Source organism: Botrytis sinoallii (genome assembly GCF_014898435.1).
Source record: "Botrytis sinoallii strain Bc 23 chromosome Unknown BSIN_006, whole genome shotgun sequence".
NCBI classification, from domain to species: Eukaryota; Fungi; Ascomycota; class Leotiomycetes; order Helotiales; family Sclerotiniaceae; genus Botrytis; species Botrytis sinoallii.
Genome location: NW_024066033.1, coordinates 1,125,791 through 1,146,404, shown reverse-complemented (window position 1 = coordinate 1,146,404; position 20,614 = coordinate 1,125,791). Strand labels below are relative to the sequence as shown.

General features: G+C 42.8%; 8 protein-coding genes across 8 annotated transcripts; 3 read left to right on the top strand and 5 right to left on the bottom strand.

The window, feature by feature from the left end:
• Positions 1–290: 290 nt before the first annotated feature.
• On the bottom strand, positions 291–1,484 carry EAF02_004118 (uncharacterized protein; the record flags this gene model as incomplete). Its single annotated transcript, XM_038900166.1, has 1 exon — positions 291–1,484. One exon carries the CDS (start codon positions 1,482–1,484, stop codon positions 291–293), a length of 1,194 nt encoding a protein of 397 aa, XP_038759873.1.
• A 2,799-nt stretch (positions 1,485–4,283) lies between these two features.
• On the bottom strand, positions 4,284–5,754 carry EAF02_004117 (uncharacterized protein; the record flags this gene model as incomplete). Its single annotated transcript, XM_038900165.1, has 3 exons — positions 4,284–4,850; positions 4,906–5,485; positions 5,534–5,754. 3 exons carry the CDS (start codon positions 5,752–5,754, stop codon positions 4,284–4,286), a joined length of 1,368 nt encoding a protein of 455 aa, XP_038759872.1.
• Positions 5,755–7,614: 1,860 nt separating this feature from the next.
• On the top strand, positions 7,615–9,252 carry EAF02_004116 (uncharacterized protein; the record flags this gene model as incomplete). The annotated part of the gene is made up of 1 exon (XM_038900164.1): positions 7,615–9,252. The coding sequence occupies one exon, from the start codon at positions 7,615–7,617 to the stop codon at positions 9,250–9,252; it is 1,638 nt and encodes a 545-aa protein (XP_038759871.1).
• A 2,431-nt stretch (positions 9,253–11,683) lies between these two features.
• Positions 11,684–12,928, top strand: EAF02_004115 (uncharacterized protein; the record flags this gene model as incomplete). The annotated part of the gene is made up of 1 exon (XM_038900163.1): positions 11,684–12,928. One exon carries the CDS (start codon positions 11,684–11,686, stop codon positions 12,926–12,928), a length of 1,245 nt encoding a protein of 414 aa, XP_038759870.1.
• A 354-nt stretch (positions 12,929–13,282) lies between these two features.
• Positions 13,283–13,642, bottom strand: EAF02_004114 (uncharacterized protein; the record flags this gene model as incomplete). Its single annotated transcript, XM_038900162.1, has 1 exon — positions 13,283–13,642. One exon carries the CDS (start codon positions 13,640–13,642, stop codon positions 13,283–13,285), a length of 360 nt encoding a protein of 119 aa, XP_038759869.1.
• A 725-nt stretch (positions 13,643–14,367) lies between these two features.
• EAF02_004113 (uncharacterized protein) lies at positions 14,368–15,096 on the top strand (the record flags this gene model as incomplete). Its single annotated transcript, XM_038900161.1, has 1 exon — positions 14,368–15,096. One exon carries the CDS (start codon positions 14,368–14,370, stop codon positions 15,094–15,096), a length of 729 nt encoding a protein of 242 aa, XP_038759868.1.
• A 388-nt stretch (positions 15,097–15,484) lies between these two features.
• EAF02_004112 (uncharacterized protein) lies at positions 15,485–16,757 on the bottom strand (the record flags this gene model as incomplete). Its single annotated transcript, XM_038900160.1, has 2 exons — positions 15,485–16,215; positions 16,277–16,757. The coding sequence occupies 2 exons, from the start codon at positions 16,755–16,757 to the stop codon at positions 15,485–15,487; spliced, it is 1,212 nt and encodes a 403-aa protein (XP_038759867.1).
• A 690-nt stretch (positions 16,758–17,447) lies between these two features.
• Positions 17,448–19,809, bottom strand: EAF02_004111 (uncharacterized protein; the record flags this gene model as incomplete). The annotated part of the gene is made up of 6 exons (XM_038900159.1): positions 17,448–18,492; positions 18,539–19,161; positions 19,209–19,318; positions 19,376–19,395; positions 19,529–19,650; positions 19,702–19,809. 6 exons carry the CDS (start codon positions 19,807–19,809, stop codon positions 17,448–17,450), a joined length of 2,028 nt encoding a protein of 675 aa, XP_038759866.1.
• Between the last annotated feature and the right edge of the window lie 805 nt (positions 19,810–20,614).

Below are 20,614 nucleotides of genomic sequence, written 5' to 3'. Positions count from 1 at the left end.
TGGATATCAATACCAAAACCCCCTTAAAATCATTATGTTGAACCGAGCTTTGGTAAAATGTTGACTACAACCTTTCCTTGCCAACCCCTGGAACATCTTCCCACCCTGAATCCTGAGTTTCTTTGTTTGTCTGAAGCAATACGAAGACCTTCCCTTCCGGTGCGCCAAAAAATCCAAAACCCCTAGTAAGCAAGCAAGAAAGACGCTACACCATGTCAAATATTCCCAATTTTTCAGTATCGGCATCGAGAATGTTCTCTGCCCCCTCCTCTTCACCACTTAAAACTTTATCAAATGCTCAAAAGGCCTCCTTGTTGTCTTTGACCAGCTTCCTGAAAACTTCGAAACTGCAATAACACTTCCTTAACATCATTCCACGGTGCCGCCGTATAGAACGAATCTTCCGAGCCTACATCTGAATCCGTGTCTGAATCCGTAGAGTCCGATCCCATCAATTCTCCGAGTTCGTTGAATAAAGTCGGTACGTTTCCTTTTCCAGTGCTCGAGCCTCCTCCTCCAAGATAGGATGAACCTTCGTCAAACGATTCCCCGTCCTCATTATCGGATGTTTCTCTCTCGTCCCATGAACTAAGCGTATCGGCATGATCGGCCTCCGAAGAATTCCAAAAAGGTTCTGATTCATCCAGCTCTTGCTCGTTCGATGCCCATTCTACTTGCAACCACTGCTCTGTCGACTTTTTCCAATGTTTAGGAAATTTATCCACCTCTTGAGTCTGGAATCCTTTCAAAATCAATTCCGGTGACGTTTTCAAGCTTCGGTTCCGCGAAAATGTGGCGATGATTGCGCGGTATAATGATGGGGGCATTGTCATCAAATCATGTAATCCAGAACTGGCATCAATTTGCATCCCAGCAATATTACTCATCAGTCTCGATTCCAATAACGCTTTCGCCCAGTGCGAAGGGATATTTTCGTAATCACATGGTGCTACATATTCCGAGGGCATATGCATAGATTCGTCTTCGAACACAACGGATATCTTCATTTGTCGTACCAGCCCACAATTGTACACTCCGACTTGGTTTTGGAAATCGAAAAGCTCTCTCGGTCTATGGAAGGAGAAATTGTTGCATGAGTATAAGACTTGCACCGCTTCTTCGTATATTTGTTTGTTGACTAGAAGTAAACCAGGCGTAGGTGGTTTGAATGGATAATGTGTTGAGTCCGGAAACGTGTCGCAGGATAGCATTCTAATATGTCGAACTCCAACGAAGGCTTCGCGAGTTGCTTGGAGAGCGTATTTATAAATTTGATCGCGGACTTCCCGGGGAAATGAGAGGAATGGTAATGATTTGTCGTAAATACCAGACGATTCTTTCATTGATTCTAACTCTTCCCATACCTGATTATGTTTCCTGGCTGTCGCAAAGAGTAGTCGTTCGAGGTATTCATTTGCTGCTCGTAAAGATTCGACATCGTGACCAAAGGCTCTTTCATCCACTAAATCATTCAAATCAATCATATTTTGGGCAGATAAAATCCCTCAAAGTTGTATATATATCTGAATGATGTTTATGTTGATACTGATATCGTTCTTTAGCATGTACGAGTTTCGATCAATGATGTAAATACGATGATGATACGATGAATCAGAGCTTTGTACAATAATGTGAATATAGATATGAATGTGAATTTTAGAGAATAATGTAAAACAAGTTCAGAATAACTTCTTTCCAAAAAAATTGGAGTTCAACTAACTGATTATGCAAGATGCAATCGATGCAGTATCTGATCAGTCTAATGAAGACCCCGACCATATAAAGTAAAGCCCCTGTACGCAAGCGATGAATTTGTGTTGATACCTCTCATTTTATTGGGTAGCTTGTGTAGGATATGCAGTATCTAGGTTGTGAATGCGAACAATTCTGACGTGGTGACAAGACTATTCCTCTCTTGAATTAATTATTCACATAGAATTTCATGAATGGCGAATTGAGAGAATCTGGAATGTCAGTCTTACCTTCATCGGGCTTCATATCCTTCACCGACCATTGTGAGAGTAGCAATCGACGTGACCGTCTTTTCTCCATGATGGAGTCTTGGAAGGTAGTTCTAACTCATTGTGGCATTCGATAATGCAATTTTTGCAGGAACATGTGCACAGGACTGCAGCGGAGTTGCAGTAGTGTGAATTGGTCATCCCGTGGGTTCCTTCACAGGGATTGAGACCGGATGAAAAAAATCCTTCTTGGATTTCCAACGGCTATTGTGTATGTAGTTCGTAGTAGACATTCAAATCTTCCCAGCTACCTCTACCAGACAGATTCAATATCATTTTACCCCTCCACGATACCTCCACGATGACGAAGATTTCGAAGATTTCGAGAATAACAAACGAACAATCATAGTGTCTTCTCATATACCAGTCTCTCGGCTGATCAAGGTGCTTGGGACTGAGTATTTCACACAGGTGCCTAAGGTCACTCAAGTGTGAACACAGATGGTCTATGGTGCGAAGAGAAGGACTCCTTTACTGTCCCTCCACCGTGGCAAGAGTTGCCGTTCGTTACACACCGGTTTGATTAAATTGTCTCAACGTCGTTCGAATCGATCACACCACCCTGGCCGGATACTCGAAAGTTTAATACACTACCAGCCTGCCACCATACATCAGCGAACGGTAACGAGTTTGCGGTGGACTGACAATGGAACCTAAATCGAGTCATACAATGTCGCAAAGTCAATCAATATACTGGAATATATGGACCGATGAAGGGTCGTGCGAAAGAAGGTTTTGCAATTGAAAGCTGTGGACAAGCTTGGGAGCACCAGCCATTTTTATCTTCTTGGCTGAACATTCTGGAAGGAAGAATATAGCGACCCTCTATTTTACATTATCACTATGTACGGAGTACAGAGTAAATGTGAAAAGTAGGTGTAAAGATAGTAGGCCTGTCTTTTCAATTGTGGTTTTATGTTTCGTCAAGATATTGCCTTACCAATGAACCTAAACTTTGGAAAATTTAAAGTACAGGGTAGAACAGGCGTACAGGGCAGGGCCTCTTCCCTATATTGGGAAACAATCCGAGGAAACCCAGACTACACAGCTAGAGAAGGTAACCAGATCGCCTCTCAGGAGAAAAGATATCTTAGTTTCGATAAACGTAATACCCTTCATTGTAGGTTTCATTTCACTCTTCTCACATCTAGCGTTTTATTCTTAATTCGGGACACAATTGGAGTTGGAGTTGGTACACAGCACTGCCTGTCTGTAATTTCCTGCACGTTTTTGTCCGACGTTCATGAAATTCTAGAGACGTAGGCGAAGTATCAATATTCTTACCCTTTCTTAATATACAAATCCTCAGTCCTCTCTGCACCATTTGTCTCATCTGCTTTACCATCACTTTCTTTTACCCATTGTTTTCTTCTTCCGTTCAGCAGTCGTACACTGCATCCCCGACATCCCCAAGACAGAAAGAGAACCAACCCACAACACAATCCAAATCCCACGCCGAAAAATCCTTATCCTCGGAACCGAGGTGACGAAGGAGGGAAGAGGGAAAATGTACAAAATCTAACTATTCTACCATCTACCTGTCTATCTACGAGTTATAAGACAGTCTAAAAGAGTCAGGGAGTGGAAGATCCACGAGAACCAGACACTCCATCACAACCTCACAAATTCGGACACGAAAAATATCCATAAACATTCACAACCAAACAATCCAAATCCCAAACTCAGCGTTGCGCCACAAAACGCAGAGCTCACTCTAAATATAGCAATCCCCGTGAAAAATGTACGCATGATATTGAATATTGTATTGTTCTATTCTAGAGTCTAGTTGGGATGTGTAGTTTGTGAGATAATGAGGAAATCAGAGGCACTCCAGAAGCCATTCAACACCAAACCCAGTTCTTGATACCCGTTAAAACACATTGTTTCCAGTGATTGATATTTTATTCTCTGCCTGTAATAGTAATTTCACTTTGTATATCTGAAACCTGCTCACCTGCAAGTTTCCTCTATAGATATTGACGCCGGAAAGACGCGGTAAAATAGGTTGATAGCTTCGAAAAAAGGGTGCCCTGAAGACGAATTGAATAAAGAACAAAAGAGACCGGCCAGATTCATAGCAAAAGCTGTCTATGCAAGCCTGTGGGTTTAACGCCTTACTTCCCAACGCTACCCCTTTTCTCTTATCCGATTATCCTGATACATAACGCCGATGATATGCCCAACCCCAGCCGGTGCCACGAGATTAATGGTATTTTGTATTCACATACAGGAATAAACATGGTAGATTTCCTCCAACGGATTTCAAAACCATTCGACACACAAAAATGCGCTTCCACCAATGACACCCGCAACAATCAACATGGTAAATATCGTAGCTCCAACTTTGTCGGCGGTGGTGACGGGTGTAATTTCGCTTCCATCAGTACTCACTCTCGAATCTGATCCTGCATCTGCATCACCTTCGCTGGTACCGGTTCCTGCTACCCCACTAACCCAATCTCTGGTTTGGGGTATTAATAGGCCTTGAACGGCTTCTAACGCTGACATTTGTTCTCCTACGCCAGTAATTCCATCGTGTTCTCCCGTGGTCCATTTTAAGCCACACGAATTGCCTCGTTTTCCAGCCGTACAGGTTTTTACTGCTGCTGTTGCGGTTGTAGATAGTAAAGGCATGATGATATCATAAGTAAAAGGCGCGATCTTAGTGGTTGCAGCTAACCACCGTCCAAAATAACATTTAAATGATTGTTGATCGTTATTGCAAGTAGCACTCTCGCACGCTTCGACCATAATTCCATTTTGGAAAAAGTCTGTTGATGAGTTGAGAAGGCCGGTGACACGCTCTTTCCAGATGGCGCTGCCGTTTGTCTAAAAATGTCAGCATCCAAGTCAAGAAATATATTGGAATCATTATGAAGCTTACATGATTGTACATGGCAGCACTTCCAAGCAGGTAAATGCCAGTATTGTAGGTCCAACGATTGTGATCTTTATCTGTGCAGTTGTCGGAATTTTGAGTTCCATCATATACATCGTACTCTGGAGAAATGAGGCCTACTCCGTACACCCAATCAAAGATTTTCTCCGCCCAATCCGCATAAATGCTTTCTCCGGTATATAAAGCGAGTCGCGCTGCCAAATTAAAAACGCATCCGTTTGAAATACTGTTCTTATAGTTGTAACCGTTGTTGAAAGTGAAAATTTGCCATCGAAATCCACCATTACATGTCGAATTATCCCATCGTGCGATTTGAGTGTTGAAGACTCCCTGTGCAAGTGCTAGCCATCCCGGGCTTGGATCTGGAGGATCTTGAAATTTGGTTTCTGCCGCTGTCATCGCTGCCATTCCCCAGAATCCTTGATCATCGTTTCCTTCTGTTTTTGTTTGATTTTGAGGCATAAAGTCATCATCTTCTCCGGCTTGATGTAGTAGTGCTTGTTCAACAATATTGTTGTAGGTTGTATCGTTCGTGTAGTACCAATAATTAATCATGGTTCCGAACCTTTGAGAAGTCAGTCAATGCCATCGAAAAAAATAGGGGAAACCTTACATAGCGCCCGCCTCCCACCAATAATATGGTGCTGGTAAATTTCCTGCCACATCTCCTGTATTGTTTCCAGTGTAATACGACATGAGATCGTATGCTATGTTACTTGCTGCGGTTTTGATCGAGTCTGGAGATGTGATATCAAGTGTAATGGCACCCTCCACGCCATGGCCAGCAAGAGCGTAGAGGCTTGCCGCGTAGATTAAAGAAGAATCGAGCTTCATGATGTGAAAAAATCAGGAGAATAGAACATGTACATGAAAGTATGAATAGGGAATGGTAAAGTTTGACGTTTGAAATCTAGAATAAAAGAGTGACTGATTTCTATGACAGCGGTTGAGCAGAGGAGCAAAAGAGTGAATGTATTCAAATACAAGGCTTGAGTATGTAGAAGAAGACCTACGAGATCAGATGAAGATGAAAATTGGTATGGGATGTCTTCCGGTCGTTCACTATGTTATCTTTGGGTATAGTCAAATGCCAAGCTCAAAGACAGCATACTGAGCATAGCCTCAACTGAGTTGATTTGCACTAGCATCTTGTCCCTATCCAAACTCACCTTGGAAACGTTTTCATTTCTAACTATGCCGCTGCCAAGTCATCAGGGGATGCCGAGATCTTGGGAGGAAAGGTGGTTTACGAATTTGGTGGATCGCCAAGTGCACGGAATTATGCTGTGAGACATTACCGAAACTCAGACTGATGCTGATGGGATTGGATGATGATTATATGTGTGTGTGTGTATATATATACAGCGATTCAGGTGTGGTAATTCATGTGTATCATGTTTGAGTTGATGACGGTAAGATTCTGAGAATGGCTTCCCATAAGCACAAGGTCGATATAACCATAAAATCCAGACCAGGAATCAAAGACTGTGGAGATTTATTTTAGAGATGAAGGGGGTTCGAGGGGTTTGAACTTTGATAGGAGAAAGTGGAGCAATTTGGAGAAGAGAACAGGAGATTGGGAGATTTGGAGATTTGGAGATTTGGAGAAGATGGATGAATAATAATATCCTTCCGAGCTTTGATAAACATTGTAGCGATCCAATGATGTTGGATTGTAATGATACATCACGTGATATTTAATTTCGCCTTCCGTCCATCCCGAGATCCTCAGAAGATGTCAATTTCTAGACTCAATTTTTGGAAACTTTTCGTTCGGAAATTGATCAATGCTCGTTTTCATGTTCCGTATTGGGTAATTCTTATCGTATTTCTTTTGTCGGCATAATATAGCTGATGTGTACGATCATAGAAGCACGGTATACGCTGCTAAGCCGCCATACCAACACACATGAGCTTAACATTGTCTGAAGGTCTGTCTTCCTCTGCCCTTTGACCCCGTCACCCAATACTTCGGAGGAATTGGAAACAACGGTCTTTTCTGTTGTGACCGTCAACGAACACATTAATCATGTTTTCTTACGTTTAGCCTCCCCTCACTCTGCGTCATCACTTTTTAGTTTCGCTTTTCTTGGCAGAAATTACTATACTGCAACTAAAAGTGTTTGATGCTAGTACACGCATGAGCGTATCCTTCCAGGGCTGAAGTTTGACTGCATCTCCTTGCATATCCTTGCATAAATTTTGGTGTTATATCCCAAGGTTCTACTCTTGCGGGGTCTCCGTCTTCCTGGATCTGACGCGGGCAAGCAAATGGCCATGGTATTTATTACATTTGGCCACTGCTATCTATGCAGGTGTTCCTCGAAATGGTAGCGCGCGGTTATCCGTGAGATACACACCTTACAATGCATTCTCGAGGTCGCCTTCTTAACTTCTTGGCCACAAAAACGTTCGCAGTTCCAAGACACTGGTTTCACTGGCCATAAAGTATTTGTATACTTGGGCAGCCTGAGTATCTATCTTCGCGGCCATTCGCAGAACTAAGAACAATCTCAATTTCCGACCTGGACTGAATGAAGATGCTAACCTGTGCTTTATCATATAACATAGTGTTGGCATCATTACAAATAACCTTCTGTAGGTAGCTAGCCTTACGATCTTTTTCGCTCGTATCGCCTCGATTCCAGAATCATCATCACAAAGAAAACGCGTTTTTTGCTTTCATGTTTTAATATGTCCCCAGCCAGTATTCCTCCGAGTCGATCTACCCAGGTTGGCAAACAACCTTCTCGCGCAAGGCTGGAAATTGACTTCCCACGTGAAAGCCAGGATTCCGATGAAGGGAAAAGTGCGCCTCTGCTATTACTCTATCCCCCAGTATACGTACTCAAAGGCCCAAAGAAAGACAAGGTCACCAAAAGCATCCTTGAGGAACAGGAACTTGAAAATCGGAAGAAGAAGGATATTCAAGAAATTGAAGAAACTAATGGTTGGAGATTCACCAGTGACACGGCGGGAAAGATGTATTTAAAAATTCAGGATAAGGATACAAGCACCTTCATCAATTGCAATAACTTTGCAAGAGAATGTATAAAAGCTATCCAATCAGACCCACGAGCTGATTCACGAGTGGATTCGAAGAGGAAAGGGGCCCCGGCTCCCAGTCTTAGTGTCTTGCTGACTCCGGAAAATAAAGCAGAGCATCGGAAGAGGTTGGATAGATTATTGATGTCAAAGAACAAGCATGCCCAGTACTGGACAATTGAAGATCTTCCCAGTGAATGGCTCAAGATCGACAATGAGGCTTTGTGCTCAGAAAAAGACCAAGCGGCACTACGCAGAGACGTCGAGAAGAAGAAGAAAGCCCTGGAGAAGTCGAAGCCTGGGGGCAAGGTAGAAGGAAAACATCAAGAGGGTCACAGACTTTCAATAAATGCAGTGAAAAGAACGAGTGACGATAGGCAAAGAGACGGTCATCAAGGACCTATATTTAAATTCGAAGTTGAAGGGATGATCACTACTGAGACGCGAAGAAGCAGTAGAGAAAAGCTTGGTGGGAGAGCTCATGAGGAACGCCCAGTGCTAGAAGATGAGCTCGAAAAGGAAAGAATGACTTGTAAAAATAGGTCAAGAATCCATGACACAAAGGTCGATGAGAAAATCAAAAATACACAGCAAGCACCGATACGTGGGGTTGGAAGGGAACAGATTGTTTTTGAAAAACCAAGAGGTAATACTAGGACGGAAATCGATGAACGAACCAAAGAAGGACGTCGAGTGCTAGGAAATGAGATCGCGAAGGCAAGGACGGCCATTGCTGAGAATTTAAAATATAATGGCAGAAAAGAAATTGATGAGAGACCTAACGATGTTGCGAAATCCAAAGGGGGGCGTCAAGAGCTAGGAGATGAGATGGCAAAGCAAAAGTTGGTTCCCGGCGACAGGCCGAGAGTTGGTAACCCAGAAGTCAATGGGAGACTCAAGAAAACACATCGAGCGCCTACGAATGGGACTGAAAAGGAACAAATTCTTGTCGAGGAACCGAGAGCTGGCAGCAAGGTAAAAGATGATGGTAATCTCATTGAAGATAATGCACTACCTAACAGGCGGCATGGCTCAGCCGCGATAGATGAAGTCGGAGACAAAAAGACAGTGGCTATAGAGAGATCAAGAAATGGTACGGCAGAAATCAATAAGGGATTCAAGGACGATAGTGTACTACCAAAGAAGAGGCATGGCTCAGCTACAATGGATGAGGCTGGGAATAAACGGGCAATGGCTATGGATAAGTCAAAAGATGGTAAAGTAGAAAATAATGGCAGATCCAAAGATAATAGCCTACCATCTAAGAAGAGACATGGAAGTCAGTAGCCAGCACATACAATAGCACTTTAATCATAGGTGAGATAGTTTACACCAAAATTTTCCAACCAAAAACAACTAGATACTGTCATAAGCCTTGTCTATTCAAAGCGATCATTCATGTCTTATGTCGCAGGATAAAGACCTTGACGAACTCGTTGCCATGTCATATAGTCCGTTGTGGAATCACACATTGACTAAAGGTTGGAATCAGTGAAGTACCTAATACATCCAATTTTGACGAAAACTTGGATATAAATCTACTTCTCCAATAGCCATTAAAACCTCTCATGACCAAGTCGACAAAACTTCGAAACTAACAGTCCTCTGGTGCTCCTAAGTAGCTACCATCCGATTTGAACTGGCCGAACATTGGAAATTATAACCCTAATACTCGATAGTATCCCCTGATACACAGTAACAGCAGAATCAACAGTGTACATTATATTCTAATTACGATTCACGAAGAACCTTGCCCAAAGATGCATCATTTCTATGAATCCTATACATTGGGAGACAAGTCGTCACGGCGGAATGCAGGGTTTCGCGAATGAGTAACACTTCAATAACAACAGCCTTGAAATGCAAAGCTCATTTGGTTATAGACGAGCTTTAAAAGTTGCGTGAACAACTGCCGTGCTGGCATCTGTTTGAAAACATCGAGTTTACTTGCGTATAGCTGTTTGTTTATCTCAAGCTATCTACTTGCTAGAGCATACCATTATTACCTATCTGTACTTTGTTTGACTTGGAATCAATATGTTGGTTCAAAATCAGCAGCTCCGTGAAAGACGTCGATGACTAAGCGTCTCGTTGATGCCGATGTCCGGGACCATCGTCATCCAAACCCCTTATGGTTCACCTCACCACTCAATCCACGGTTGGTAATCCTGGTGTCACATATGCACCGACGGTGAAACTGCTCCTTCACTTCGAGTGTTCCGTAAAGCTCTCCTATCCCAGGCCTCACGGTGATCAAAAAGTGTGTTCATCCGGTTTTTTCTTTTCAATTATGACGCATTCAGATTCCTGCATCTGTATATTGCTGCGTACGTGCAATTCGTCATTCATTTTTTGAAGTGTTTCAAGTGAATACTTCTTGTTTTCTGTGTATCGACAGTTTGGTGGTGGCACTTCATAATCTATCAACGAAATTTTTTGGGTTTGATCGCAAGATCATCAGATCCTTCGCGTGGCTTGTTTGGATTCGCCGATACCGATATTCTGTTGTTGTGAACTTCGTCTTTTGGTGGTGGTTGAAGAGGGTGAGCCGAGCAATTACTGGCATAATCACAATGGCGTTTACGGTATTTACACCAGTATCAGGCGTGTAGAGCTCTTTTAGGAAAAGCCTAGAGAATAAATGACTTCAGATACCTCAATATGTAACTTGCTGTCACCAAAGAGCGATAAATTCAAAGACGTTATGATCTTTCATGATTGAATGTACATATTGGGCGTGAAAATTGCAAATTCTACTTCCATCGATTTGTAACTCCAAAAAGAATGTGGCGGATCCAGCGAACGGAGTCAAGGTCAAATTCAGTGCTCTCTTTCATTGAAGCAATCTGCCAAATAGTATAGGATAGTTGATCAATCTTAGAACGGGGATGAAAAACTACCAAGTTCCCGTCTTAGACGCAAGGATCCACGAAGAACGTCCCCCTATTCTTTACTCAAAGACGTGGAATCAAGCCAAAGAGGGTATAAATACTTGACATCACACGCCTGGAACCACAGAACTGCCGAAGTCAATTAAGCATACACTGTAACCATTCCTCTTCTGTTCTTGAAACTACGAGGATATTGCGCCAACTCGCATCGATTGCTGTGAAAAAAATCAGTGATCAAGTGATGGTCTGAATTCTATCAACCGCTGATGATCTTGCGCACCATTTTTATCGAGAGTTCTTGGATCTGCTTTCCACTTTAGAGACGACCATCAGTCCTAATTGTCTTCTTTCTGTAATTTCTGCCCATTTGCTTGCTTCTGAAGCAAGGTTGGAGCAAATTCATGAACCAATTGAAACAGTGCAGCTAGGAATAAGCGATCCTGAGTTGGATGGTATTCAACCTTGATGTGGGAGGTCTGATTATTAAACTTCTCGAGGATATTATTGAAAGATATGAGAATTATTACATGCTTTGAGTAGAATTCTTGAGGGACTTCGATGACAAAAATGCCGCTCGAACCCTTTTGCGAATTCACAAATTGTTGGTCGTATGATACAGCTTTTCTATTCACCCAGAGCCATAACAGTTGGAACCAACCAAATATTACCTGCAGATGACAGCTTATCCTACCTCGGCCTAGATAGATTTCTAGTACTATTCAATAAAGTTCCCTGGTTCTTGTTCCCAAGGACAACTCTCAAACCTCACAATCAGATTCATCTACAAGAATTTCACAACAAAAAGGCTTTGTATAGCGATTTTCAACATGGAATACCAACCTAAAGACGTCTCAAAAGTGCTCGGTCGCGTGGAGGAAATATCTCAGACTCTTATACCAGCAAACAACTACTTGGGGGACCTCATCCAGACTTATTCCAGCAATTTTCCAGTCAAAAAAGCAAAAACCATCATCAAGTCTCATGGCGATGGTCTTCAAGTAATCCTTACTGGATTCACTGGCTACTTGGGGTACTATTTTCTCAAAGCTTTGATCGCAGATTCTAAAGTCACTAAAATAATATGCTTTAATCGCTCCGAAGCCGAAAAAGACTTTATTGCCGAATTCGGTGACTTGGACGGAGCTCAAAAGGTTCAATTCGTCAAAACATCCTTTGGTGAGCCAAGATTTGGTCTAGAGCCTGCCATTTATCAAACCTTTCTTGAAACTATTGATGTGATCCTACACAATGCTTGGTCAGTCGACTTCAATCTACCCATCGAGTCTTTTGAAAAAGTTCACATTGCCGGCGTTCGCAATTTTATCGACTGGTCTTTATTGTCTCCACGCAAAGTGACAATCCAATTCATGAGTTCGCTCGGCTCATTGGCGAGTTGGCCATCATTCCGACCCAAGACACCAGTATCAGAACACATATTCACTGACAGCAACTTGCCAATGTTAGGCTATGGGCAATCCAAATTCATAGCAGAGAATATTCTAAACAATGCTGCAGAAATACACGGTATCTCGGTTGATGTGTTGAGATGTGGACAAATTGGTGGCCCGGCTGGTGATGGAAAGAAGCAGTGGAATGCTCGGGATTGGTTCCCAATTTTACTGCAAACTTCCAAAGCACTGGGATTGGTACCAAGTGATCTTGGGGCTCAAAATCTTATTCAATGGATTCCGGCTGATAGTTTATCGCAAATTATCGTTGAGCTGATGCATGGAAGTGATACAAGAGAAGGCCTGACAACTTTCAATCTCACCAATCCGAAGTTCGTCAAGTGGAGTGACCTTGTTCTTGGGGCCAAGCAAATACTCGGTGTGACCAAAGAAGTTTCATTGCAGAATTGGCTCATTGAGCTTAAGAAACATGACGCTACGTCAAGTGATGATCTAGAGAAATTCCCAGCGCTTAAACTTTTGGGATTTTTTGAATGGGTAGCTAATGAGGAAAGATTGGTTATGATTACTGAGAATGCGCAGGTTGCGAGTCCTTCATTTAGAGATTTGGCTCCAATAAGTGACGAAATGATTGGAAGATGGGTGAAGGATTGGGGTTTCTGAGTTTCTAGGTTTCTGGCAATCTGATTTTGATTGTCCGATTCAATTGTGCCTTTGTGCATTGATCGGTTGCTGCTTGGAACCATGTCCAAAGCTTTGAGATATTTCGCAGTGATAGTTATTGAATGAAAGTTGATCTGCATATCTGTTCCTCGGTGCACAAAATGGACCTTGTAATTCTTCATTTCGATACCTTGATCTATGATCACAATACCCTTTTTTCATCGATGTCATTACTATTATCCTTTTTTCTTCCCCGATCTGTCACCCTCTTGCGCTACGAGTCCTCGACTATCTACTCAGTCCCCTTTACGCTTATCTCGTAGATCAAGTTATCTACCCATCCCCTCTTCCCCATCATTTCAAAGCCCCCTCCAACTCTTCATCATTCCTAATCCATGATGGTGGAAGCCGATCATGAACATCCGCCCACTGCACAAATAGATCGCTCAGATCTGTAGAAAAAGAAAACCCATTCTTCGGAATTCTAGCCCGTGTCGCAATCCCATGTTCATCATTATCAATCATGGAAACTGCGGCAGCAGTAATATCAACGAGTGTCGCATTTCCGGGGAGGACGAATATTGCCGTAGAGCTATTCTGCTGGGAGTAAAATGGGGTTGGGTTGCGAGCCAGAGGGGCAGATCTTTCGACAAGACGGAAATGGACCAGCACAACGGTTTCGGGAATAGTATTGGAGTTGTCGGAGTCGTTCATTTTGTCGTGGTGGGATGATCGAGTAAATGTTGTTTGTGAGTATTCGGGGTGATGGCTACTAATTATTGGGCTTTGCGGTTTCTTGGGCTGTTTTTATCATTGATGAGCTGCTAACGGGTAGTATGACGAGATAAATATATAGCCTACCAATGTGTAAATCGATGTTTCAATAATGAGATGGCCATTGTGTAGAAGTGAAATGTGGCAGTTTGTGCTAGTCTACGACCCTCTTGACTAAAATTGTCTGAAGGTTTCTTGAGGAAGACCTTTGATTCAAACTAATCTGATGTCTTTCATACAAAGAGGGGTTCACAAGGCTAAGAAATCTGTATGATGACCTCAATGGATAACAAATAGGTCGTCAATCGACAGCAAACGAATCAAACCCCATTTATGTTAACAGCTGTTTCTTTAACAATTCTTTCAGTTACAAATTTTTCTATCGTATTCAACTTTTACCCTCGCTTGTCTATGTGGCCCCCCCTTTCAAATTGTATCATTGTAAGCAGGCATTAAAGTTGTCTTCATCGATAGCAAATCTGCTCTTTAATGTAAGGATGCATTTGCGATTTTCTTTATCGATTGATTTTCATTTAAAACAAAAGCTACATATATGACCCTGGAGCTCTGTTGGCCATGTGTGATCTCATGTTATTCATATCTTTCTCAAATTCCGTAGAACTTTGTCAAAGCTCATTACATCCACCAAAATACAATCTTCCAAAATGCTCCGACCACTTATGAAACAACCATTTACGATTCTAACACCATCAACACCGATTTTCAAACGAGCCTTCACCATTAAAAGCCAACCATACTCTCACGCTCCCACTATCCCCACTATTCCCTCACGCACCTTAACTCTCAAAAGAGATTATCCAGCAATCTTCTCTTCTACCCGTGTCTCTAACCACGCCTTCACCAGAACCTTCAAAGTCTACTCCTTGTATCCACAACTTCCAGTTGCCACGACCACAGCTCTGGCATATTTCTCATTTCCCAAAGTAAAAAGTATCTCGAATGCGACATCCTACTACACCGCCCTTCCTCTATCTCCCAATTTCTCATATCAAGATCTGGAGTGCGAGGTTAGGGATGTATTAAGAGAGTCTTGTAGGCTCGCAATGCGGAGACGGGGTAGTGGGGAGAAGGGTGAGAATAATGCTGAGGATGTGGTTGGGGCTGGGGATATGAAAGGGGAAAAGGAGGAGGAGATGGGAAAATTAAAGTTTGATATCGCGGTTGTTTGGCAGGGAGTGAATATTGGGAATGTGGGGAGTGTGTCTGGTAAAAATGAAGGGGTGGCGGAAATGAGCATTAGTGGAATGGATAAGGAGAAATTGGCTGGTGTGTTGAGGTTGATGGCAATGAGAGGGTGGAAGGACATTTTTTGTGTGAGGGTTGGGGGCGACGAGGGCAGAATGAAAGAGCAGAAGGAGAAGAGAAAGCTTTAGAAGGAGGCTTATGGCATCGATGTTCTTTAAGGTCCTGTTCATGTCCTGGGCTACGGTATCAGGAGTAGCAGAAATATCATGGTGTCCGAATTGCAGATTAAATTGAAATCTTTCCGGTGTTCAAATGGTGTTGCTATAGATACGCAATTGATAGCAACGCAAACATTTTTGAGATCAAATGACGCGGAAGCATAATAATCGGATTGTAAAAGTTATCGATTGGACTGCGAAATGAATACTTTGGTTAAATACTACAAATGCCACTGCACCAAAACGCCAACGTCTTTCACCTTCTATCTTCTTACAACAATGTTTTATGCATCAAGGAAAACTCCAATATCATTAAAAAAAGCGTGCCAGAGAAAAGCCTTGGCACCTTTCCATGCACCTAAGAATGACCATGTCTGACCAACGTTCCCACGAACCGATCATTCATAAACTCCTGCTCATATCCCACAGGGAATACTCTCTCAACCCAATCATACCACTCTCCACATCTACTATCCATCGCATTGAAGCTTTTCACAAAATCCCAATACTCAGGATACCAGCCGGCATTCTCCCAATCTAATACCGCCACGACCCATCCCTCCTTCACAAGAATATTCCTTGGCGCCAATTCTCCATGTGCAAAGATAATGGCATGATTGGTTAGAAGAGAATGTTCTGCCATCTTCAGAAAACATTTGGGCACTTGGGCATAGGCATCCGAAATGAGGAATTCATTGAATTCAGCTTCAGACTTAAAGGGTCCACCTTCGAGGTCATAGCGTCGGGAATCAATAGCTGGGGTACGATTCATACCGCCGATGTATCGGCCCGTCAAGCCGCGGAGTTGAAACAGCATATCATTGATCTGACTTGCGATGCTTTTCTTTTGATCTTCTGGAAGAGTGTTCCAAACTTTGTCTAGGCGTTCGCCTTCGATGTATTCCATAGTGATGCTAGTGAGTTTTCCATCGGTAGTGGCTTCTATGACACGAGGAACTGGAATGCTGGTATGTGTTGCGATGTAGCGCATAGCGTCTGCTTCAGAGAGTTGAAGATTGCGTCCTGATTTGAGAACCTTGTTTCCGTAGCGAGCTACTTTTCGGCCGACGATTTCATGAAGAATGATACCTATCTAGGTTAGCCATCGAGTTCTACGCAAGTATAAAATTAGGAAGAGGAATTGCCATACCTTCACCAAGCTTTGCATCCAAGCATTTCTTTGGCTGAGCATCTTCATCCTCGTCTTCATCCTCACTAATTCGATCCAAAGTATTGCGATCGTCCTCTGACTCTGTGTATTCGTCGCTATCATACTCAGAATCGTATTCCTCTTCGACTTCGCTCCCTTCGCTACCTTCTCGCCAATCAGGATCTTCCTCACTATCATCTGAATCATCTGAGAGATTAAGATCTTTCACATCCAGATTGTTTGCAATTCCGTCTAAGAACGAGGAGAGCTTTTTTTGAAAGCCTTCTTTGCTATTAGCCCACTCGGGTGTTCGGAGTGAGGTCGCATCTTTTCCAGGCTGAGAACCGGTGATGGATTTTATAACCTTCAGTGTGCTTGGGTCAATACAAACTGCGTTTTTGTGACCAGCTTCAACTAAGTGCTGGAGTTGAAAAGCGGTTTGAACGGTTACGGACGAGGGGTTTTCAGCAAAGGAAGGCATTTTATCGGTTAAGTTAGATGGATATATAAGATGAAAGGTTTAATGAAAGATTATAAAAGAATGAATGGCCAAACGAAGCTGCTAATGTTAAGTGTGTATGTGAAAAAAGAGTGGCGATGATGGACGTAGCTAGGATAGGATTATATAACGATTCCAGACTCAGATGTTGGCATTTGTTGGATGATCACGATTCACCTTGACCGAGTACCCAACATCAAAACGCCTACAGTAATAATTATGAGGCTCAAATTTGGCTGTGTAGGTTGGCGCTTCCCTGAGAAATCCTCGCGTGTTTCAAATTCTATCTGTTGGAGGTCACAACTGTGCCAACCAACACTAATTCAGGCTATGCCATGGCCAGATTCGCTCCTCAGCGTACCAAGAATCGGCGAATGAATTGAAAGGATTGCAACTTATTACGCCACTTTTGATGCATTTCCGTTGTCCGGGTAGGATCTGATCTGACCGTGGCTGAGGCGCCAACTTGACCCATGACACGTGACTCGAGTGGAATCGAGGGATGGCGCGTTTAATGCCTCGTAAATTTGAAGTTTTGATTATGACATCGTTGTCATATGGAAACTTAATAAATGATTGAAGTGTAAACCAGCGAAATATCATCTTCGGGAGAATTTTTGTCACGATGTTCATCGCTCGATGACATTCCAAGGTAAAATTGGGAATTGGGAATTAAACACATTGCGATGCCATTTCGTCGTGAAAAAGTGCTTCGAAGTCACTAGCTGAGAAATCGGTATCAAAATTGATATCCTCGATAGTATCGAAGTCGACATTCTCCCAATCTACTCTTGAACATGGGTCATTGATATTGAGGCCAGGGAAAAGAGCCATTGGTTCTGGCATTCGGAAATCCGAATTTCGTTGCTTGGATGAGTTTATAGAGCTTGACGCATCGTGATAAGCATCTCTGTGATTCTGCACTTGGGCTAAAGCTTCTTCAGTAGATGATGTCCCCCTTCGTAGAATATCTCGAAGTTGTTCAAGACCTCTCCTCGCTATGGTACTGGTTTCTTGACAACTCTCAAGCATTTTAAACGCATCCATTATCTCCGCTTTTCTTTCCTCAGACCGTGGATCATCTTTGTTCAAGCAGAAATCCATTACTAATATGACAGTAGCCACAAAAATGTGATGCGTAACTGTCCACATCCTGACTGGCTGGAAATTTTGCTTCTTGCCCCAGTGAGTAAGCTCTGTTCCCAGTTCAATTACTGAGCGAGCAGATCGAAGGCAAACCATTCGACTGTAAGAGAATCGTGGGTCATGGGTACCTCGCGCAAGATAAGGTCGATGAAGTCGTGTGAATCTGGTCTGAATCCCAAAATGCCCCGCAGTCCTTTGCACTGCCAAGAAAGGGTATTTTACGTCTAAATCTTTGTATCGAGCTCGACTTTTGGCATCGATACGAAAAGCCGGAGGAATTTCAGAAACCATGCAAATCAGCTTCCTGTCAAAATTCAACACCGTTTCGTAGGGCAGCTCATGTATCTCACAGCCAAGATTTTGCATCGCGTCGACAATTTCCCGACAAATTATCGAGAGCTGATATCTGAATGTAGAGTATGTCATATCAGTTTCCATACATGAGGGTTGCTTATAGTCTCCTAGAGAGCCAATGTCGACATCATTGGCATTGCTTGGATAATCACATTTCATCTGTTGTGGGTGAATCATATATGTGCCGCTTTGCGGACCACTCATGAAAGACATGATCCTGCACTTGTTAGATACGGCATGCAAAATGGTATAAGTGAACTTGCCAATCGGTAGAAACAATATGCCACCAGATCCTTCGTTTAGTCTCGAGTTCAACATAATCCAACTCTTTCCCAACTCTCCGCTTCTTGCTTTGGGCAGAATCAAGATAATCGAATCCAAGTGAACGTGCTGAATGCATTGCCGTAGTAAACAGGACTCGGAAAGTAGCAATGCCTCCAATATTAGGCAGAAGATGTTGTGCTATCAAGAGTACTGTTTGTATCGACTCCATAGTGGGCTTTCCGATAAAGTTAGCAGCACACAGTGCTTTTTGAGCCAACAAAGTCCAACGATGAGTTTCTGATAGAGGCTCGGCGCCTTGAAAATACACACTCAATGCAAAGACTGCAGAGAGAAGAGCAACATGATCGATTTGAGGCTGTAGGTTCTGGTCAAGATCATCATATAATCTTTTCAGATGAGACTCGAGGGTTGGTATATGAATTATGTGGTAGATCCAGACGATGTTATCAACAAAATAGTCGAAAAGAACTCGCGCATGCTTTCTAGACGGAAGCGAACGTAAACTCTGTGCGTCGACACCTGTTCGTACAGTAGTGGCCGACGTACCTAGAAAGGAAGCAGCAAAAGTTTGTGTAATTTCACCATCGTAACAGAGAAGATTCTGCCTGGTTAGCGTTTCGCAGGTAAGTTTTAGGAAAGTGAAAATACACAGTTTGTTGACTCGTGGAGACCCCGGTGCTCGAAAGCATCAGATTCTAACCACGAGACTGTATTTGTGATTTGTGCATCTTCTGCAGGCGTTTCTTGTGTTGAGACCACTAATCATTTGTCAGCCTGGATTTAATGCCGGAGTATATGTAAGAGGAAAACAATACCAGATGCGGTATCTTTTGAACTTCCGATACATTGATGTTTTTTCTAGAAGTTCCTCTACCCTTTTTAGGCGGGCGTTCAACTCCTCAATCCCTTGACTATCGTAGTAACAATCAGATAAGACTGCTAAAACGCATTGAATCAGCAGCACTAACCTTGATGATCCTACCGAGAAAGAATTGATCGGCTGGGAACTTGGGACGTCTGCTTGACCTGCAGCTGATACGCAGGGGAGTCTGCGAGCTCTGCAATTACTGCATGGAAAGCTGCGATCACACTGTTAAGATCAGAATGCGATTCGTCATAGTTATTAGAGTTGCATTCTTGCCTTGAGTTTCTTGGTCCGACAAAACTGACATGAGACAGGGTCCTGTCGACGAGCTATTTTTTCCTTACGCCCGTCCTGAAATGGATGGGTTGGTGAGGATCGCTTCATGCCGACTCAATGCAAACGAGCTAAGAATTTCAAAAAAGTTAAATCCGATGGTTGAATGGATTAATCGACAGTGGTATTGAAAGTATGGGGAAAATGGAAGAAGCTGTCCCACACGATGATGATGTCAAAATACTAGCTCGGAGTTGTCCATAGCGAGGACCACCACCTCAATTTCCGCGGATTCTCGGGCTGTCCGGTCCACTTTTCTTATTCTTATCGGCTTCAGTGGAATATCCCGCCCACCGTACCAATTGTAAGATACATCTCAGGAGGGGGAAGATTCTCAAGATGATTAAACTTAATCTACTCTAACAATCTACCCTACATACTAGGTAGGTATCTTGAGTGAGTGGCTTTGCTTCAATTCCATAAGCTATAGATCCTCCGATATATCTTGATCATATATGAATTTTCAGAGCTTCATCTTTCGTGGAGTATTCAATTATAAGTAAGTTCGATCTCGAGGTGAGTAGATAGCATCAATTCCATACCATCACAATAACCTATCCATGTACAAGACATCCATTCACGAGTTGATTGCACATTTATTCTTTCTCTTGTACCATGCCTCAACCGATACGTTTAAGTAGTGATGCAACCAGGGACAATGGCAAGTCGCTCAAATCACCAGTGTTCTTAGACCCAAAACTAGCATCCAGTGAACTGACGAGTGAGGTTTTAGAGGAGGGTACTCCTCAGGATTCAGAATGGAAGTAGGTGTCCTCTTTCCCTGCTTGATATATCTTTCATTGACCAAATGCCAATAACCAAATGCCAATACTCGATCATGTATTGCGGCCATTGG